The sequence below is a fragment of the Panthera pardus genome, unplaced genomic scaffold (genome assembly GCF_024362965.1).
Source record: "Panthera pardus isolate Hobbes unplaced genomic scaffold, ASM2436296v1 HiC_scaffold_23, whole genome shotgun sequence".
In the NCBI taxonomy this organism is placed as follows: domain Eukaryota; kingdom Metazoa; phylum Chordata; class Mammalia; order Carnivora; family Felidae; genus Panthera; species Panthera pardus.
This window is the reverse complement of record NW_026526799.1, coordinates 4,426,580-4,448,733: the sequence shown is the minus strand read 5'-3', so window position 1 is coordinate 4,448,733 and position 22,154 is coordinate 4,426,580. Positions and strand designations below refer to the sequence as shown.

At 46.4% G+C, this 22,154-nt stretch overlaps 1 protein-coding gene across 2 annotated transcripts in view; it reads left to right on the top strand.

Annotated features, from left to right (window-relative positions):
- The window catches only part of PDE8A (phosphodiesterase 8A), a 153,494-nt gene that overhangs the window by 58,410 nt on the left and 72,930 nt on the right, over positions 1 to 22,154 (top strand). For both annotated transcript variants that reach the window (XM_019460363.2, XM_019460362.2), the window contains exons 2-3: positions 14,209 to 14,265; positions 15,931 to 16,121. In XM_019460363.2, coding sequence (XP_019315908.1) covers positions 14,209 to 14,265; positions 15,931 to 16,121 — 248 coding nt within the window. The remainder of the gene's footprint in view (positions 1 to 14,208; positions 14,266 to 15,930; positions 16,122 to 22,154) is intronic.

The following is a 22,154-nucleotide window of genomic DNA, read 5'->3' as shown; positions in this document are numbered from 1 at the left end:
GACCTGAGCCGAAATCAAGAGTCAGGCACTTAACCGACTGAGCCACCCAGGTATCCCTATGGCTGACCTTTTCATTCCCTTACTAGGGTCTTTTGATGAACAGAAGTTCTTAATTTTAAAATGTAACTTATCAAGGTTTTCCTTTATGCTTAGTGCTGTTTATGCTTAAGAAATCCCTGCCTAAATCAAAAAGAATGAAATCTTGCCATTTGCAACTATGTGGATGGAACTGGAGGGTATTATGCTAAGTGAAATTAGTCAGAGAAAGACAAAAATCACGACTTCACTCATATGAGGACTTTAAGAGACAAGACAGATGAACATAAGGGAAGGGAAACAAAAATAATATAAAAACAGGGATGGGGACAAAACAGAAGAGACCCATAAATATGGAGAACAAACTGAGGGTTGCTGGAGGGGTTGTGGGAGGGGGGATGGGCTAAGTGGGTAAAGGGAATCAAGGAATCTACTCCTGAAATCATTGTTGCACTATATGCTAACTAATTTGGATGTAAATTTTAAAAAATAAAAAAAAAAAAATCCCTGCCTACTCCCAAGGTTACTCTTTTTTTGTGGTTTGGTTATTTTTATGTTTCTCCACTCCATTTCCCTCCCTGCCTACTGTAGATCATCATTTTTATGTGCTTAGTATATGTTATTTCATTTTGTGTGTTGTTATAAAGTATGTATTGTTGTTATGTGCTTATTATATATTTTTAATTTTTGTAAATGGTATCGTATTACAGATCTCATCCTGTTTCTTTTTTTGCTTAGCGTATGTTTTTAAGATCCAGCATATTACTGTCTCCTGGTTAGATATACACATATTGCCTGCAACTCTGCTACTGTGCAGAACTCTGGACAAACTTCTTTGCACATATCCCTTACAGATCTTTGTTAATAGACCCCAAATTCTCACTTCTGGGTCATAGGGTATACAGGTACAGGCATTTTTGGCTTAACCTCAGTAATGGGTTCCTGAACATCACATGCTCGAAGTGAAAAGTTCAACTAGGAGCCATTACTTAACTCGTCTCAGTGGGAAACTTTGACAATTTGTTATAAGTCAACTCAAACCTCCAACCTGTTTCCTAAAGCATAGTTGAGACTAACTGAAGCCCTCTACGCAATAATATTGTAACACGTTAGCACGTAAATGCTTAAAACATCGCTTTCTGATCACCAGATGTTGTGGGTATTGACAAGCGGCTGCTGTGGATGCAGTGATGAGAGCGGTTTGCCTGCCCTCCTGTACGACCCAGAGGAAGGCAGAGGAAGGCAGAGAGCGGCCGCGTGGAGGGTGGTGCTCGGAGGCCTCCTTTGCACAGCAGCTTCGGGAGATGCACGTCCCCTTTGCCACTCCGTGCTTTCCAGAACGCTTGTACGATTTGACTGCTTGATGTTGTAACGAGGGTATTTGGATTCTAATTTGAGACCTTCCTGCACATCGTTTTGTTAAAAATGTATTGGACTTCCAGTTTCTGGATCTGCACATAAGGAGCTTGAGAATCACCGTTTTGTCCTAACGATAAGTAAAAAGCTGAAGAGACCGAAGAATCAACAACTCTTCTTTTTTTTTTTTTTTTATGTTTAATTATTTTTGAGAGAGAGAGCACGAGCATGAGTGGGGAGGGGCAGAGAGAGAGGGAGACACAGAATCCAAAGCAGGCCCCAGCCTCCGAGCCGTCAGCACAGAGCCCAACGCGGGGCTCAAACCCATGAACCGCGAGATCATGACCTGAGCCGAAGTCGGACGCTTAACTGAGCCACCCAGGTGCCCCATAGCTCTTCTTAAATCCATAAGGGAAGACACAGTGGCCCCAAGATTGGAGAGCCCGGAGAATACAAGGAGTCACTGCCTACCAGAGACTCAGGAATGGAAGCCACTCAGGAGTGCTGGGGTAGGAAGGCCTGGGCTGTAATCGATAAATCGCTGGAGGCTTAATGCGCCAACTCTGAGAGAAGTAGAACCTTTCGAAGGACCGTGACATGAGAGGAGGGCGCACAGTATTGTGAGGTTTGCCTCTGGGAGTTTTACAAGATTCCCATGGTGAATATCAGAAAGAAAATATGTTGTCTACAAGAAACTCCCTTTCAATACAAAGACACATACACATTAAATGGATAAAGATACGCCATGCTAACACTAATCAAAAGCAAACAAGTGCAGCTGCACTAATTTCAGACGGAGCAGACTTCCAAGTAAGGAAAGTTATCAGGGAGACAAAAGGACACCGCGTGATGATAAGCAAGTCAGCTCTCCAAGAAGACATAACAACCCTTTATACGTATGCCCCCAACAACAGAGCATCAAACCGAGTGACACAGAAACCAATAGGACCGTAAGGAGAGAGAGACGAGTTCACTATCGTAGTAAGGAACCTCAACACGCTTCTTTCAGAAATGGACCTATCCAGCAGGCGGAAAATCAGTTAAGGACGTAATGGAACTCAACACCACCATCAATCAACTGGATATAATTGACATCTACAGACGACTTCATCTAACAGCAGAGTACATGTTTTTCCCCCACTCAAGCTCATATAGAGCATTCACCAAAATAGACCGTGTTCTGGGCCATTACACTGTAACAGATTTGGACGAATAGAAATCCTACAGTGTCTGCTTAGACCACATTGAAATTAAACTAGTAATAACAAAGGTAACCAGAAAATCCCCATATATGTGGAGGTTACTCAACACACTTCTAAATAACACATGGGTCAAAGAAGATATCTCAAAAAGAAATTCAAAAATGAAAATTAAACACAGCTTATCAAGATTTGTGGGATACAGCAAAGCAGTGCTTAGAAATTTGTGGCGTTGAATGCATATACTAAAAAAGAAGATTGATCTAAAATTAGTAAACTAATGGGGCGCCTGGGTGGCTTAGTCGGTTAAGGGTCCAACATTGGCTCAGGTCATGATCCTGCGGTCCGTGGGTTCGAGCCCCGCGTCGGGCTCTGTGCTGACAGCTCAGAGCCTGGAGCCTGCTTTGGATTCTGTGTCTCCCTCTCTCTGCCCTTTCCCCGCTTGTGCTGTCTCTCTTGCTCTCAAAAATAAGTAAACATAAACATTTTTTTTTTTTAATTAGTAACTTAAGTTACCACCTTAGGAAACTTGGGGGGAAAAGGAAGAGCAAGTTAAATCCAAAGTAAGCAGAAGAAATAATAAGAATTAAAACAGTAATTAGTGAAATTGAAATCAGTAGAGAAAAATTAATGAATCCAAAAGCTGGTTCTTTGAAAAGATCAGTAAGATTGATGAGTCAGGCTAGCTAAAAAAGAGAATAGACACAAATTCCTAATATCAGAAATAAAAGAGGGAACTACTACAGATCCCTTGGAGGTTAAAAGGGTAATAAAGAAATGCTGTGAACAATTCTGTGCCCACAGATACGACAACCTAGATGAAATGGACCAATTCCTTGAAAGACACAAACTGTCAAAACTCACACAAGAACTTGATGATCTGAATAGGCCTAGATCTCTTGAAGAAATTAAGTCAATCATTAATAGCCTTCCAAAACAGAAAGTACCAGGCCTATATGGCTTTACTAGTAAATTCTACCAAACATTTAAAGAAGAAATTATACTAATTCTTTACTATCTCTTTCAGAAGGTAGAAGCAGAGGGAATACTTCCTGACTCATTCTGTGAGGCCAGCATTACCTTGATATCAAAGCCAGATTACAAGGAAACTATAGACCAATATCTTTCATGAGCATAGATGTAAAAATTCTCAACAAAGTATTAGCAAATCAAGTAAAAAAAAAAAAAAAGTATCGAAAGAATTATATACCACAACCAAGTGGACTTTATCCTAGGTAAGCAAAGCTGGTGGTTAAACATTAGAAAATCAGTTAATGTAATCTAGCACATCAGTAGCCTAAAAAGGAGAAATTACATGATCATATCAATAAATGCAATAAAAGCATCTGAAAGAATCCAAAACTGATCCATGGTAAAAACAAAACAAAACTCTCAGTAAACTTGGAATCGAGGGGAACTTCCTCAACGTGGTAAGGAAACCCTGTAGCTCACATCATACTTAATGATGCAAAACTTGAAGCTTTCCTGCCAAGATCAGGGACAGGGCGATGATGGGTTGCCTCTCACCACTCCTTTTCAGCATCATACTGGGTGTTCTTGCTAATGCAGTGAGACAAGAAAAGGAAATAAAAGGGGTACAGTTGGGAAGGAAGACCTAAAACTTTCTGTTTCTAGATGACATCATTTATGTAGAAAATCCGAAACAGTCAACAGAAAAACTAGCTTTTGACAGACTTAATAAGTGATTGTAGCAAGGTGGCAGGATACAAGGTTAATTTAAGTCCCTTGCTTTCCTGTATACTAACAACAAACAAGGAGAATTTGAAATTAAAAACAAATCATTTATATCAGTACCTCCCAAAAAACGAACAAAATATTTATTAGTATAAATCAAATACGTGTAGGATCTGTAGGAGGAAAACCACAACATTCTGATGAACAACATCAAAGAAGGGCTAAATAAGTGGAGAGATATTCCATATTTGTGGGTAGGAAAACTCAGTATTGTCAAGATGTCAGTGTTTTCCAACTTGATCTATGGATTCAGTGCAATCCCAGTGAGCATCCCCAGCAAGTTACTTTATGGTTATTGACAGACTGACTCTAATGTTTACATGGAGAGGCAAAAGACCCGGAATAGCCAGCACAATATTAAAGGAGAAGAACCAGGCTTGGTGACTGACAGTTCCCGACTTAAAGATTTACTGAAAGTTACAGTAATTGAGACATTGGGGTATTGGTGGAAAAAAAATAGATCAGTGGATCAGAATAGAGAGCCCAGAAATGGACCCACATAAATAGAGTCACCTGGTCTTTGACAAAGGAGCAAAGGCAGTACAATGGAACAATGATAGTCGCTTCAATATATGATGCTAGAACAATTGCACATCCACGTGCAAAATAATGAATTTAGAGACCCACCTTATTTGCTTCACAAAAATCAACTCAAAATGAATTACAGACCTAAAAGCAAAATGTAAAACTATGAAACTTCTAGAGGAGAAAATCTGGATGACCTTGGGTGCGGTGATGCCTTTGTAGATACAACAGCAATGAATAGATAAAACATCCGTAAAAGAAATGATTGATAAACCGGACTTTATTAGAATTAAAAACTTCTGCCCAATGAAAGACAACATCAAGAGCTTTAAAAGATGAGCCACAGACTGGGAGAAAATATTTGCAAAAGATGTATCTGAGAAACCACTGTTGTCCAGAATATACAAAGAGCTTTAAAGAAACTCAACCGTAAGAAAGTTGAAAACATAGCAGCCAAACAAAAACATGCATAAGGATGTTTATAGTAGCTTCGTTCTTAATTGCTAAAACTTAGAAGCCACCAAGATGTCCTTTAGTAGGTAAATGGATAAACGGATACATCAGACAGTGGAATGTTTTGCAGCACTAAAAAGGAATGAACTATTAAGCCATGAAAGGTGTGGAGGGACCTTAAATGCATTTACTAAGTGGAAGAAACCAATATGGAAAGGCTACATACTTGTATGATTCCAACTATATGACAGTCTGGAAAAAAGCTAAACTCTGGAGACAAAAACTTAAGTGGTGGCTGGAGGTGGGAGAGATGAATAGGCAGGATTTTTAGGGCAGTGAAAACACTCCTTATGATATTATAATGATGGATGTATATCATTATACATTTGTTTGCATCCCAGAATGTACCACACCGAGGGAAGCCTAAGGTAAAATACGGATTTGGGCTGATTATGATGTGTCAGTGTGGGTTAATCTTTGGTAAAAAAACAAAACAAAACAAACAACAACAACAAACTACCATTCTGGTGAGTGGTGGTGATGATGGGGAGGGAGGGCTATACATTATGAGGGTAAAGGATATTCCTTACTGTACCTGCTTTTTAGTTTTGATGTAAACATAAAACTGCTATGGAAAAAAGTCTTAAAATGTATTGGGAGGATGTTTGGAGGATGTAAACATACGTTTTCCTATGGAAATACCAGGTAACTTGTGCTCAAGGTTTTGCCCTAAGACCCTCAAAAAGAGTATCCCTGGCAGAACACATCCTCCCTGGGAAACTTTGTCCTGGGCCGTCGCCGCTCTTTGCAGTGACAGGGGAGGCAGGGATTATCTGAAGCTTGGGGCCAAGGCCCCAGCCATCCTCCCCCCTCCAGCCCCCATCCCTAATCTTCTTGATCCGAGGCCTCCTCTGCCTCGGGGCTTCTTCACGTCCTCTGCTGATGTCAGACCTTTGCCCTGTACTTCCTCTCTGCCCTGGGCTTTCTCCTCTCAGAACCCAAGTTCGGTCTTCTTTGGGACGTAAGAAAACAACTTCTCCCTTGATTTTTCAGTGCTGGTTATTTGCAGTTTAGAATTGGACATAAGTGGTAGTGAAAGTATTCCAGAAAGAAGCTTTAAAGAACTCAGTGTTACTTATGAAAAACCGTGGAGGTCAGTGAAAATACTCGGGGAGCCCTGCGACAGGGCTCCTGTGGGAGATGCCCCACGGGGCCGCGGACTGCGTCCAGAGGGTGTCCTGCTCTGATGCAGCAAGGCGGTCGGGCGGTCGGGCTCTGGCAGACTTTCTCGAGTTACCGTTCAGTCTGGAAACCCGCTTTCTGGCCAAAGCCACGTGGGTCGCCGCCACACCTGCTCAGGATCTCTTGGCTGCTGTAGAGCCAGCGCAGGGGGGCCGGGGATGCCTGTGCGGCCCCTTCCGCTAGCGCCGGTAGATGCCCGCTGTGGCGCACTTGGCCGGGTCAAGTCCTCCTTTCGTCCTCACGGACACGGTTTTCTGGGCGAGGCTGAGCGGAGTGGAGAAACTTGCCTGAAGACACACAGCTTCTCAGGGGCCAGGGGCCAGAGTGTAACCCCCCATCTGTCCAACCTCGGGAACACTGGTCATGGGGACCGTTTGGGTGATTCTGCACAATCCGTTCTATCATGGGCGTGGCCTTGTCAGCGTAGTCCCATCGGGTGTCTTCGAGGTGCATCGGCTGACCCCGGAAAGCCTCGGAAAGCCGTCCGGGTGCCAGCAGCAGTCAGCAGGTGTGCGGGCAGCCGGGAGCCTCCTGAACGAGGCTCGCTGTCATCTGTGCAGCATGTGGCATGGACACCGGCGATAAACGTAACGCCCCACCCAGTGAGAGGCAGGACGCTCGTTTGTTAACTTACAGCCGGGAATACTTCTTGTCCGTGCCCGGATCATCTATACCCGCCGGATTCCGTTTTTCTCCTGGAGGGAGTTCTGAGCCTCTGGCTCCCCTGCCCCGGCGGCCTGTCACCCCCTTCTCATTCTGACAGGATGACGCTCAAGTGATCGGCTCCTCTTTTCTGAGGGGTGGAGGAGAGGTGGGTCCTCAGCCTCCGAGCTGTGACACCTCAGATGGCCGAGTTGGGATGTGAGGATTCTTACGTTTCAGGGACACATTTAAAAAAAAAAAAAAAAAAAGCTTAAGGCTGGGTTATCTTACAATTGGCTGTTCTCATTTTTTCTGTTCAATTTTCTCGTTTCACCTTCAGAGGCAGTGTTCCTTCAGGGTTTGGGGAAAACCTTTATTTGTCCGTTGTTCCGAGTCCTTGAGTATGATATTTAAGACGTAGGTTCTATTTCTTACGCTATTTCAAGGCAGCGTGAAGTTAATGGTTCTTATTAGAGATTACCTTAGTGCTCTGAAAGACACGGGCTCTTGGGAAAAATGCAATTTTAAAAACGCCTTTCAGGGGCGCCTGGGTGGCTCAGTCACTTAAGTGTCCGACTCTTGAGTTTGGCTCAGGTCGTGATCTCATGGTCGGCAGGATCAAGCCCCGCGCTTGAGAGCCTTCCTCTCTCTCTTCCCTCCTCCGTTAGCATGCACACACATGCGCGCGCTCTCTCTCTCTCTCTCTCTCTCAAATAACATCAAAAAATAAAAATAACAAAAAGAGTAAAAATGCCTTACATGTGTGCATGTGTGGCAACTTGTGGTTTCATAGCAAAAGCTCCTTGGAAAACCTTTTCTGTGGATCCTTTAGAACGTACTGGGCATTTCCTCACAGTCAGGCATTACGTTAAACTCTTTAAATAGTTCACTTAATCCAGACACCATTTTTTGCTGAACAATATGGGTTTGGGGAAAAAAGGACCCCCGAACAGTTTTGCCCGGGCGTGTGACTTGATTTTAGCATTCAGATGGGGAAACATAAAAGGCCCCTTGTAAATATTTGCCGTTTAAGTTGACTGAAGGGACAATTAAGAACAGGTAAGGAGAGAAAAAAGAGACACAAACAGTTGGGATAGATGTGGAGCCTTTGGGCCGCTCTCGGAGTACCTGGGAGAGCAGTCAGGAGCTCCGCTTCGGGGTAGGTCCTGGTGCCATCTTGTGGGTGGATCTGGAAAGGACCAAGCCGGCCCACACCAGCTTCTACCAGGATGCCTTGCATAACCCCAAATTTCCACGCGACAGTGAAGTAAAACTGCAGGTCAGATACCAGAACTCTGGTCTGGGAGCCAGTAGATTTGATTACGTCCTGTCCGTCAGGGGGTCCTGATCACCCTTCCTCCCAAACAGCCCAAATCCACGTACTCGTCTCCATGGCAACTCCTGGGCCAGGCTGCCGTCCTCTCTCACTTGGACTGTGGAAGCCTCCTCACTGGTCTCCTTGCCTTTGCTGTCACCTTCGCATTGTCCATTCCCCACTGAGGATCTGTTTAAAATCTAAAGGGGATCCGTTTAAAGAGGCCTATTTAAAAAATAAAAATTAGAGGGGGACACCTGGGTGGCTCAGTCGGTTGGGCAGCCGACTTCAGCTCAGGTCATGATCTCATCATCCATGGGTTCAAGCCCCGCATCAGGCTCTGTGTGCTGACAGCTCGGAGCCTGGAGCCGGCTTCAGATTCTGTGACTCCCTCTCTCTCTGCCCCTCCCCTGCTCACGCTCTGTCTCTCTCAAAAATAAACATTAAAAAAAATTTTTTTTAATAAAGATAAAAATTAGATCCTATCATTTCCTTGTATAAAACTCCCTAGTGCTTTTTATGAAATTCAGGATAAAACCCAAGTTTCTTGTCCTGGCTTCGAAAGCTCTACATCTTTTGGCTCCTGCCTAGCCACGACCTCATCTCCTCCCTCTTCCCTGTCCTTTCCTCGAATGCTCCCCGTGCCCACCGTGGGTCCCATGCACCCCGTGTTCCTCTGTCTGGCACTCCTTCCCCTGTTCCTCGAATGTCTGGCTCCTTTATCGTGCAGATCTCCTGTTCCACATTGCTGCCGCAGAGAGGCCTTCCTGGACTCTGATTCAGAGTCCTGGTAGGTAGAGACTCTGAATCTACCTGGTAGATAGAGACACTGTCTGTCTTGTTCGCAGTTGGATGTTGAATGTCTGGGAAACCAGGGGCGAATGCTGATTTCTGGGTTCTTGGTCGTATTTCTCTAGATCGAGGCTAGGGTCGGGTGATTTTAGGCCTTCCCCAGTGGAGCACGAAAAGACCACAGGAATCCAGTCCCTGTGAATTGGGACTTGTTCTCACCATTGTCACTCACCGACTGTTTCACCACACTGCCCTGAGCTTTAGTTTTTCATCAATGAGATGGAGTTAACGAGCTTGCCTGACTCATAGAGCAAGGACTAAATTGGATTTAAATAGGATTGGAAGCAGAGTATTGAGCACGTAATAGGCTCCCTCTTTCTCTATTAAAACTCTACCATGTTGTCATTGTGTACACTTGCCTCTTCTCCTCCTCAAGGCCAGGGGTGGGCACTTCTTTGCGCTCCCAGCATCTAGCTCTGTGCTTGGCTTAAAGCACAATAGTAGGTAATCCACAGATGTCTGGATTAATTTTGACTCTTCCCCCCCAAGAACTGGTGTCTCCTGACTCTTGCCTAGGTTGTGTTCTTTCGACCAAAAGAACTGGGCACTCTTTGCCCAGAGAAAGAAAGACAAGAGGGCCAGGCAAAGTACAGGGAAAATCTGGAGGGACAGGCTGGTTGAGGGCAAACTCTTGATTTATGTCTGTGCTGTATAGTTCCTAGGTTTGTATACAATCAGTATAAGTTGATCTCAGCATTCACTTTGTTTCTAATAAAGGGAATGTAGGGAAAAGATCACATGATTCTTTTGTGGCTCCTAGTACTCGTTAGGCTTTCATAAAAAATCCTTCCTTCCTTGATGTCCCCTCATGAAATAAAGTATGCGTGAAAATATTCTGAAAACTGGAAGTGCTGTGTTACATATACATGTGTATGTAGAAACTAGCATGACTGATTTCTAGGTAAATGATTGATTCAGAAAGATGAGCTGTTGAGTAAACATTCATTCAAAAAGATTTCTTAAATGCCTACCATGTGCCAGGGACTCTTTTGGGTGTTGGAAGTACAGCAGTGAATAAAGCAGATAAATCCCTATAGATAGATCTTACATTCTAGTGGGAGAGACAGAAAATAAAGAGGATAAATAGTATATGAAGTTTTGCAAATGACGATTAAGAGCTACAGAGGAAAAAAAAAAAAAAAGCAGGCAAGGGATAGGGAGGGTTGGGGGAACAGAAATTTTAGGCTGGTTAGTATCATGTATCTCTTTTCTTTCCCACTCCCACCCATGATCCAGATTCCTAACCCTAGTTTGGCCTTCTGCTGTCACTTGTTTTCTTGTTCGGTTGTGTTTTTTAAATTTTTTAAATGTTTGTTTATTTTTGAGAGTGAGAGAGACAGAGCGTGAGCCGGGGAAGGGGAGAGAGACAGGGAGACACAGAATCCGAAGCAGGCTCCAGGCTCTGAGCTCCAGACAGAGCCCAGCGTGGGGCTCTAGCTCACGAACTGCTAGATTATGACCTGAGCTGAAGTCAGACACTTAACCAACTGAGTCACCCAGGTGCCCCTTGCTGTCACTTGTGAATGTTCGGTCAGTTAGGCAAACAAAAGAAATCTGATAGGTGGTTTGTCAAAATTTCTAATTATTTATTTCATGTTTCTGTCAGCCATATTTACAAATATTACCTTATTAAAATACAAATCGACTTTTTACAATCTCTCTTTAATAATAAATATTAATAAATACATAAATATTTAAAAATCCAGAAGACTAAACAATTTGTACGATTACCAGTAGCAGCCAGTGAATATACTCTTATTTCTATATTGTCTAAAGATAACAATTGCTTTTGAAGCTGAAAGATTAAATCAAACCTGTGATATTAAAATTGATTTAAAAATGACTGTTCCCTTTTAAAATATTAACGTGCACAATAAATTATTATTAAAAGGGTTGCGACTTTGAAGCGTTAGGTCAGTTTGATCGTGATTTTCATGCACGAAAAAAGGAGGAATACAAGAATTCTATAGTTCTGATCCCCTTTTCCAGAGCAGTTGGGAAGTTGTTTACTTTTTAAGGGCTCACTGCTGACGTCTGCTCACTGAGTAATGTCATCACATTTCCTGGTGGTGGTTATTTTGGGGGGGTGGGGGGCAGTGGTAAGTAGTTGTCCAGCTCTGCTGGGACACTGCTCAACAGAGGTCCTGAGAGCCGGATATATCCCGTAGACAGGATGTAAGGTTAAAATGCAATCTAGTTAAGTAAATAAAGTAAGTGTTCAGTGGTCAAATAGAGCTGCTGAAACATTAATGCTTTAAAATGATATCGGTAAAATCATGTTGAGGCAAAATTAATAGTCTTTTAAAAACCTATAACTTCTTTGATTTCTTAAAATTAATGCAGTGGTGTGTTATTTTTATAAGTTGAGATCATAAAGTTACACTGTCCTTTGTGAAAGTTATTTCATAACCCGCTTTTGGTCTGGACCGTGTGCTCAGGGTTGTTTTCCTGGGAAGGACGAGGCTTTGTCCTGAGCCGTTCACACTTTTTATCCTGCGTCTCAGCTTGTCACCAACACTAGATGCACATATACATGGATTTTTTTAAAACTTGCTAGTCGCTAACATTTTTAAATTTTTATGAATTACTACCTTCAACTTAATTTTTCTCCTCCTGGTTTCCTTCAGTTCGTATTGTTGACTTTCTCAAACTTAGTGATTTGAAAGCTTGGTATATTTACTTCATTCTTGTTTCATGACAAAAGAATTTAAGGCTACGAGTCTTGCCTCTGAGTCAAATGTAGCAGTATCATGTAAGTTTTCATTACGTGATAGTCTCATTTTTATTATTTTCCAGGTACTCTATATGTGTAGTTTGCATTTCTCTCTCTGGCCCAGCAATTACAAGTTAATGGGTAAAAAATTTTCAGGGTGGGGGTATTTGTCGATTTCGTTTAAACTTAACGTTTTTAATTTTCTGGTTTGGTTGCATTATGGCTGAAGAGTAAAAGCTGTACCATTTTTACTTTTAGGAATATGTTTCAAGGTTTTCTCTGTGACCTAGAATATCATATGTTTTTATGCCATTCACAAATGTTTTCCTTCTCCCCTTTCAGACTTTCTTTTTTATCTCCTGGATCCTTCATAGCCAGTTTCATAAGTGTCCTCTGTCAGAGGCTACAGGTCCCAGTTCAGGTCAAGGACACAAGTGCTGCCTGCGAATGGCAGCAGCGTGCCTGCTGTTGTGAGGTGTCTGCTTTCTCCTCTGAAACTGCCCCCCATACTATAGAAAATCAGCGAAAATGATTTCTCTTCTCTTTTTCCTGTCATCTTCTTCCTTCTTGTATTTTCCAAGCAGTAGGTCCGTATCATTCCTTGTTCTTTCATTCATTCATTCCTTTAAACTTTGTAAAAACCAGCAAGAAACTCATCAGATTGGTCTCTCTCGGTGCCTCTTGCTTTCCTTCTCGGTGCACCGAGGGAGAATGAGGATTTAGACCAGACCTCTCTTTTAAGACTCTTCTGGCCCTCTGGGATCACGTCTCAGGACGTCTGGCCTCAGTACCCAGCTGTGCCCCTCACCGACAGGCTGGCCTGCAGGAGGATAGGCGGTGCCGTGGGAGGTCTTTTCTCCTCGGCCTTCCGCCCTGTCACGGAATCCCCCTCAATCTTAGTCTGCAGTAATGGCGGCCCTCATTCTTCTTAGGCCTTCTGAGAGATGAAATTATTATGAAGCAAATCAGACACTAAGCTGGTGTCCCGTGACTGGTAGACATCAGCTTTTAGCAGTGAAAAATAAACATGGACCCCCCACCACCACCACTGAGCAGGATTTGTTCCATGTGTTTACTGTAGGGCAGATCACCACCTGAGGGGAGAGACTGGAGGTGGGCAGTCAGGTAGGAAATACCTTGCGGGAAGACTCCTACATCTCGGTCTTCCACTGCAGATTTTTTTTTTTTTTTCCTGTGGAATCATACCATCACCCGGAGGCCTGGTGATCCCCCCAGTACGTACAGTGTTTCTGGAAATGTGTATCTTCTGGGTAGCAAGTCAGAGCCAGCGTCCATCACTTGGGGCTGTATTTCAGCCCCACGTTCCTGCTCCCTTGGGCTCCTTCATGAGGTGCGCAGACTGGCCGAACCTTCCAGGGGCCCTGGGTTTGCAGCGAAATCGCGGCTGCCACTTGCTGACTGGGTGGCCTTAAACAAGGTACTTGGAACCTCGGTTTTGCAGCTGCAAACCTCACTGTGTTACGGTGAAGATTCAGCGAGATGACGGATGCTCAGCTCTGGGCGTAACACCCAGGATAAGCCCTTCCGTTGGCGCTGTGATGGTCGTGACTCATTGGGGTTTGGTTGTGACATTTATCTTTGTGCGGTCTCGTTCTCAGTTCTCAAATAGATAAGCAATTATTGATGAGCGCTCTGCTCCCTGTAAAACCCGAGTGTCGACTGCTTCTCAACCGGGTTTCCTTGGCTCTGCTGTCGCACGGTTCTAACAGCTGGATTTCACTTTCTTTGTGCCATTTTGGATGTAAGATTTCATTGTCCATCAGGGGAAAGATAGAAGGAAACACTGTTCGTTCAGTGTCTCATTTGGGGGGGACCTTTGTATTTCATTTCATCTTTGTAACAAACGAGAAATTTAGCCTGAGGAAGGTTGAGTAAATCACTTAGAATCACACGCAGCTAGGAGAAGAGCCAGGATCAGACTCCTGTTACCTCTCCCTCCATACTCCTGCACCTTTCCTGGGCTTTATAAGCCAGTCCCTGGGAATCTGTCTAACAACTATTGAATTTATGTAATTTTTTCTCTGGAGTAGAAATTTTGCTTTCATCTGTGGCACTTACCTTTAAAACAATCTTTTTAAAAGCACATCTTTTTCTTACAGGTAGCCATTGCTGACGTGCAGTTTGGCCCCATGAGATTTCATCCAGATCAACTCCAGGTAGAAAGAAACCATGCTGTGCCCTAAACATATTGATTTTCTCCAAAGGGGGAGGGTGAGGACCTAACGTTGAAAATAGTTTCCTATTTTACATAATGGTATTGGTTCAACACTAAATTTCCTAAACCTGATCATAGTACTCTAGTCATAGAAGAGAATGTCCTTTTCTTAGAAACACACATTGAGGTATTTAGAGAGGACGAGATGTCTGCCACCTACTTTGAAAGGTTCAGCAATAAAAGAATGTGCCTCATTGTGGGGGGTGGGGAGCAAAGGGGGCAAAACGTTAACTTTCTGTCAGAAAGTATCTATGAATTATCAAATCCAAAATGCTAGACAAAATCACCAGTTGAAATTGAGCTCCAGAGTTACTTGATGCGTCTGGCACAAAAACCATGTTCACCGTTAACATTTTTAAAACCTGTGCAAAGCTACTGGCAGGAATGTGCTCTTAGTTCTTTGCATTAGTGGTATTTGTGCCCTTGGGAAAACTTCGAGGAGCTAAGCCTTGGGGGACAGGGTTTCTGTCAGCCTTGTAGTGTCCTTCTCCCAGGCTGCCTCACCTCCACCTCACCACTGTCGCCCTCATGAGCCCGTGTGGGTCTGAAGGGACAGAGTAGGGTGCTCCTGCACCAGACCCGGGGTGTGGGGGTGCCGGCAGGACGGGGGAGACGCAGCGGGCACGGGGACCACAAGCCGTCGTCCCGGGCAGAGGCGCAGTGCTGTCTGTTGCACCTCGTGCTGTTCCTGCGTCCCTTAACTGACAGTTTGTCCTTTGCTATCGATCACAACTTTATTACTTTTGTTATTGGAACGTCGCTGACCTACGGCGCACAACAGAGTGATTCAGCATTTGTATCCATTCAGAAGTAGTGGGCACTGTGGCTGGCTACCGTGTGTCCCATATGTTGTTCTGGATTATTAACTGTATTCCCCCTGTGTCCATCGTGTCCCGGGTCTTATGTATTTTATGACTGGAAGCTTTACCTTCTAATCCCTCTCCCCTAAGACAGTTGTCATATGATTTCACTTACGTGTGGAATCTGAAAAACAAAACAAACCACCATCACCACCAAAAAGCAGAAGCAGGTTTATAGAGAACAATCTGGTGGTTTCCAGAGGGAAGGGAGGTTGAGGGGTTACCTGGTTGGTTGTGAGCTGTTATATTTTGAGCTACCTGAAGTCTCTTCTCTTATCATCAAAGTAATTTTTTTTTTTAACTTGGAGGAATTCTATAAACCCTTGAGTTAGAACGTTTAATTACATTATTTAAAGTTTTAAGTATCTAAAAGTTTGACTGAAATATTAGTCTTTGTCATTTAAGGACTTGTCTAGTTAATTTACTATTAACTAAAATAAGTATTTGTGTTTTCATTGAAGTAGTTTCAGGATAAAATGCTTAATCAAGCTTTTGTTGAATTCTGCCAGTGGGCTTATTCGCTAAAGAGTAAGTATAGGGCCCATGCAGTTGGACGTCCAGACAAAAGCAGCTCAAATAGCACTAATTTCGGTCCCTGAGTTACCTGGACGAAGATTTCTATCAACAGATTATGTTCACATCTGTGTGCTTGCCGTCCGGGCCCCGGGAGCTTTCTGTGGCGTGTTAAGAAACGACAGTTCTAACAACTTGTTTTTTTAAAAAGTGTTCGCACTTTTTTGATTCAGGTACTTTTAGTGTTTACCAAAGAAGATAACCAGTGTAATGGATTCTGCAGGGCGTGTGAAAAAGCAGGGTTTAAGTGCACAGTTACCAAGGAGGCCCAGGCTGTCCTTGCCTGTTTCCTGGACAAGCATCACGACATCATCATCATAGACCACAGAAACCCCCGACAGCTGGACGCGGAGGCCCTGTGCAGGTGAGCATGGGACCCAGGGACCCAGGCCCGAGTAGCCCCCGGCACATGGGATGGTGAGCGCAGCACGTAATACGCTAGCTTGAATTCATGGCCTTTCGGGTGGCCTTCCACACATGTAAAGTAAGACATTAGGATGAGGACATCATTATTTCTGGGACGGATCTTCCTCTGTTTTGTTTCCTTTTACTTTGCTTTGCTTAAAATAGCAAAACAGAATTGAATGAAAACCGTCAAGGGTTAAGATGAAACCCCCTCTGCAGTTAACCGCAACCGTCACCTGCACGTTACTGCAACGGGGGCTCATAAAATTTCCCCGACGTTTTTAAGTTGTGAAAACTGTGAAAATTGCCCTCTAATGTTAGGTGAATGTGCCTTGTTTATAATACTTGCACAACATCAAACATGCGAACTGGGTTGCTCAATAGGAGGTTTTAGAGAAGCACAGATCATCACGTGTATGTGACTCTACAAAGCTCCCCCCCCCCCCCATCCAGCTTCCGCTGGGGGATTAGGGCTTCCTGGGGAAAGCTCTGAGCTTCAGAAGCTCTCCTTCCTGTTAGGCTCACCTTAATCCCCTTTGCCAGACTTCCCGCATTCGAGGGCAGGAATTGTCTTCTCTGGTTGGACTATGTCCTCCTCACGGTGTGCTTTCGTGTTCCGGCCCCATCCAGGGTGCTCCCTCGGGGTATCCTCTTCCAGGCAGTACCTCTGGTAAGCATGGCTCCAGCACTGACCAGCCCACACCAGGTTCGGGTGGACCAGCGGAGAGTGAGCGGAATAGCCATCTTCCCTGCTGTCCAGACAGCAGACGCTGACCACGTTCAGCAGACCACTGAGCACATTCCTTTCCTCATGGTTGTGTCACAGCCCCGTCCAAGAGTGTGAGCTTCAGGTTTCCCTTGCTAGCTGTGTTCTACCACGTCATCTCCATCTTGTTGCCTGAGAGGGTGTGTGTGTGTGTGTGTGTGTGTATGGGTGTGGGTGTGTGGTAGGGTGGGGGAGGAACTTGTGCCATAGTTAGTGAATTTTCTAGAGGCACAAGCAGGATCTGATTTATTTCCCCGAGTCAATTTCATCTCGAGTCTGGCCCTACCTGATTTATCTCCCTTAAGATCATCCCTTTAAGAGAACCTGCCCACTGTGGAGTATTCCTTCAAGGAACTTTCCAGGCTGTCCCTCATGAACTTGTCCACTCGCGCTGTCTCCCTCCGCTGACATACACAGCTCACAAGACCTTAGCCCTGGCAGAGCTCCTGCCCTTCCTCCTGCTTTTGGGAGACCTAATCAGCACTGCCTGCAAAGGGTTTTTCACCAGTTGCCGACTTGTCTAAACGCCTGGCATTCATCTGTATCCCTCTACTGGGGAAATTTGGACCTCCTTACACTCCTTATCAGATGCTTTGCTGAAGGCCAAATATTCTGTGCCTGTGATATTTCTAAATCCACCGGTTGGGGAACCCTGCTTTGCAAGTCTTCTCAGTTCTGGGCATTATCTTTGGTATGAGAGCTACATAGTAAATGAGACGGGGTCCTTGCCTCTGACGAGCTAACCTTCTGGTTTGCAGGGCTAGCGAGTGATTTCAGTACAGGCTTATAAGCGCCCACAAGGAGGTGTATACAGAGTGCTACAGGGCCTGTGTCAGGGAGAGCTTCACAGAGGATACTTGGGTTGAGTCCTGAAGGATGAGCAGGAGTTTTGAGAAGAAGAAAGAAAGGCAGAAAATAGAACCACTGTATGACCCAGCAATTGCACTACTAGGTATTTATCCAAAGGATACAAAAATGCTGATTCAAAGGGACACGTGCACCCCAATGTTTACAGCAGCACTATCAACAATAGCCAAATTATGAAAGAGCCCAAATGTCCGTCGGCTGATAAATGGATAAAGAAGATGTGGTGGGTGTGTGTGTGGGTGTGTGTGTGTGTATACACACCCCTCCCACACACACACACTCTGGAATATTACTCAGCAATCAAAAAGAATGAAATCTTGCCATTTGCAACAAAGTGGATTTAACTAGAATGTATTACGCTAAGTGAAATAAGTCGGTCAGAGAAAGACAAGTATCAGATTTCACTCACATGTGGAATTTAAGAAACAAAACAGATGAACACAGGACAAGGGAAGGAAAACTAAGATAAAAACAGAGAGGGAGGCAAACTGTAAGAGACTCTTAAATACAGAGAACAAACAGAGGGTTGCTAGAGGGGAGGGGGAGGGGGAGGGGCTAGATGGGGGATGGGCATCAAGGAGGGCACCTGTTGGGAGGAGCGCTGGGTCCTAGCTCTGAAACCGGTACTAACTTGAATTTAAACTTAAAAACAATTTTTAATTGTTAACTAACTTGAATTTAAACTTAAAAACCAACATTCCAGCTGGAGGGAGCCACATGTGTAGAAAGAGGCAGGTATACAGGGCTTCTCTGCTCAGTGCCCGATGGCTGCCGGGTCGGGCGGGTGTGGGACGTGGCTCTGGCCGAGGCTGGAGCAGCAGACAGGAGCCCCGTCACGAGGGCCTTGGGTGCTGAGCCAAGGGCGCAGTCTTCCCCCACTAGGCAGTTGAGACACTGCCGCGGTCTGTGCAGGGGAGCGTCTAGAGCAGGTGGGAGATCCGGGCTGCCGGCTGGACGGGCAGCGTAGACGGGCAGAAGGCGCTGAGGCGCTTCGACCAGTTGTGAGGCTGTTGGCGGCGTCTTGTCCGCACCTCATTTCACTGCCTCCTCAGCCTCCTGTCCAGAAGCCCACGAAGGTAACAGATAAAAGCCGACCACAGCCGTTCAGAGGCCGGAGTTCGGCTGATTGGTGTGTCAGAAGCCGGAGAACAGAGGAGGCAGGGATTCTCTGTATGCCTCTTACCGCGGGGCCTAACGGAGAGGCCTGTCCTGCCCCGGGGACGGCTCGTGCGCACTCCAGCCTCCGAAGCCCAAGGCCACAGGGCCACACGGCCCTAAGGGAACGGGCCGGGGTGGGGGAGGCTCTGCTGAGCCTGGGGTGCTGGAGCTGCGCTGACAGACGGACCGACGGCTCTGCTCAGAGGGGCGCCACCGCATCTGGGAGCGGCTGGAGCCCTGCCTCCGGCCCCCCACTCCCTGCTGCCTCTTCATTCTTTCCTTTCTGCCTCCACCGGGAAACCCAAGACTGCGAGCCAAGGAGGCGGGCAGAGACGTGGGATTTTCTGCCGCGTCGTGAGGAGGGGCAGCGGCCTAGGGAGCGTGGGACCGGCCGTTCACGTGTCACAGCTTCACGACCACACAGCGCGCCAGTTCTCACGTTCGGTTAGAGGATGGGCGAGGGCCAGTCGGGTCCACCCCGGGCAGCCAAGCCAGGCCTGCCTGCTGGCAGCGCCCTCGGAGCCCCGGGTCTGCTCCCGGATCCCAGGAGGGCCACTCACGCCGAGGGCCTGGCCGAGGGCCGCAAGGGAGATTTCTGTGGCGCCCTCTGCTGCAGGCCCTCGGCCTGGCTTGTATCACTTCCGTCCAAGGACGAATGAACAGGGTAAAGAAGTGGGGGCCTGTAAAAAGCTGCCAAATAATGGTCGGGGAAAGAACAGCCTCAGAGACTGAGAACATGACTCGCCACGAGCAATTTGCAGAACCTTTCAGAAGACGTATGCCTGGTGCACTCAGAAGAGACGAAGAACTATTCTTTTGTGCCCCGGGAGCAGGGCTCTGTAATGAAAGGGAAGATTTTATGAAGGGAGGTGAAGGAACTAAAGCTGGGCGTGGAAACCCAGCGTGCGTTAGGGGAATTAAATCCGTGTGGAGTGCCGGACGCCTCCTCGCCGTCTCCGGACTCCCCCTGGTCTGCGGCTCATGGTTACCGTCGTAAATGCCATTTTCAATCTGAGATTCGTTCCACGTGGCAGAGAGAACAGTGGCGAAGTACGAGTGATGGAGTTGTACTTTTGTCAAATTTAACTCCTCGAAGGGCTTAGCTGTATTCTTATGTTAAGCCTACTCCTTCCCGACAACAGAATTTCTAGCGTTGAGCTGGGCCTGTGGCTGCCTAGAAAATACGTGCATTCCCAAGCTTTTCCTGCGGCTGGCCAGTGGGAATGCCACGTGCATCCTCTGGAAACTATCCTTCGAGGGAGAGTGCGTGCCCTTCTTCCTGCCGTCAGGAACGGGGAGGCTATGGCCCGAGCGCAGCATCCGTCTTGGATCACGAGGAGGGAACCGTGTGTAGGTGGTAACAGGGACACCTCGACAGAAGGAGCCAGCTGTCCAGTGCCACAGTGAGCCATCACAGCCCTGGACTGCCTACCTCCACACATCTTTTACGCGGGAGAAGACTCGTGTTGGAGTTTTCTCTTCCGCATAACCCAGTAAAATCCTAGTGATGCACCAGCTAGCCTGGTTTTGAGAGCCTCCCGGGGTGCTTGCTTGGTGTTTCAGAAGCTCGTGCTATAGACTCATGCTGTCTCTTTTTCCTGAGTTCTTGACACCTGCCTTACTAATGTCTGGGTGTAAACGATGGTGTCAAGTCATTTCTTTCTTCATTTTCCAGAATTCTAAAGTCAAGGCTGTTATTTTTCAACCCAGATTCCTTGACGTTTCTGTTTTCTAATCAGTTCTTCCTCCTTGTGGACCAGAAAAAGGCAGGAGTGCACGTATTTCATACAGTGTTAGCCCTCCTCGGCAGGTGTCCGCTTTCTGCCAGGTAAACGTGGTCTTCCCCTCTGCTTTGTCCTGAGCCCGTGCCCACCCTCGTTCCTGCATCCGGAGTAGGTTCCAGAACTACTTCCTGACTTCATCTGTACATTTACCTGCTTGCTATTTCTACCACTCACGTCCCTGTTTTTCTTCTAAAAAGGTGAGAGCCAGTTTGAGATGCCTGGCTACATACTTAAATTTGCCTTTTCTTTCTTGAAATCTTTGTGACGAGACAGAAATAGGAACACGAGTATAGTGTCCTAAGAAGTCACAGAAATACCATTCGTGAGTGCCTGTCTGTCCCTGTGTGAGATGAGTGATAGATCAGTAGTAGGCCAGTTTTGAGAGGTGACCATGGCCTTGACTGTGTGAGTGTCTGCTGTGCCATCGCCCTTCCAGGCTTCTCCAGCCGTTCCATGGAGAGCATGGCTGTTCTCCAGGCAGGGAGACCGCGGTGGGACCGGGGACCGGCACCTGGGTGGCAGACCCTGTGGTGACCTGTCGAGGGGGCTCTTCCGATAGAGCAGCCGTGTGGTGCCATTACAGTTGGCCTACTCTGGAGCGGACAGGCAGATGGAAGCTGGAGGAACAGAGTGGGCACTGCTAAAAGCAGAAACGTTGAGAGGTGCGAGCCACACGGCCCCCGAGAGAGACTGGCTTGTCCCTAGCGCTGCGTGTCCATCCCTGAGCCACTCCGTACCCACGTGCAGTCTGCATCTGAGGTTGGGCTCAGCCTCCTCAACCTGAGTTCCTTGAGAAAATGAGGCCCCAGGGCCCTGGGGCAGGGCCGTGCAAGAGGGGACACGGCCACACCGTTCACTTCTGTATCGTCTCTGGCTGCTTTTGTGCCACAGGGGCAGTGTGGAGTGGTTGTGACAGAGTCTGCGTGGCTCACAGAGCCTAAGATACTTGCCATCTGGCCCTTTACAGAAAAAGTTTGCCAAACCGAGGTATCCACTGTGTGTGCCTGGTTAACATCTCTGATGCTGCTGGAATGGCTACGTTATGGGCCGTCGTTGGGAGAGTTGAGAAAGTCACTCGAGTGGTTTTCTGTGTTCTGTGACCCGGGAGTGTTTCTGTTTCGTGAGCCAATGGAACGAGGTCCTGCAGTAAGTCGTGGCCGTTCTGTATCCCATCCTGCCCAAGTTCTCTAGGAGGTCACCACGCCCGAGACGGGGCTGGGGCCACGTGGGAACGGTCCGCTCTTCTGCTGAAGCCCCCGTCTGCTGTGAGTGTCTTCCTCCCAGCCCGGGGCCGCGTCCCCTCTGCCTGTGGCATCACGGCTCCTCTCCAGGGTCCCGCGTCCCCCAGGGTAGGGGAGCTCAGGGCTGGGGCACAGCCCAGCGCCTTCTCTCCTGGGCACATTCATTCCACCCCGTC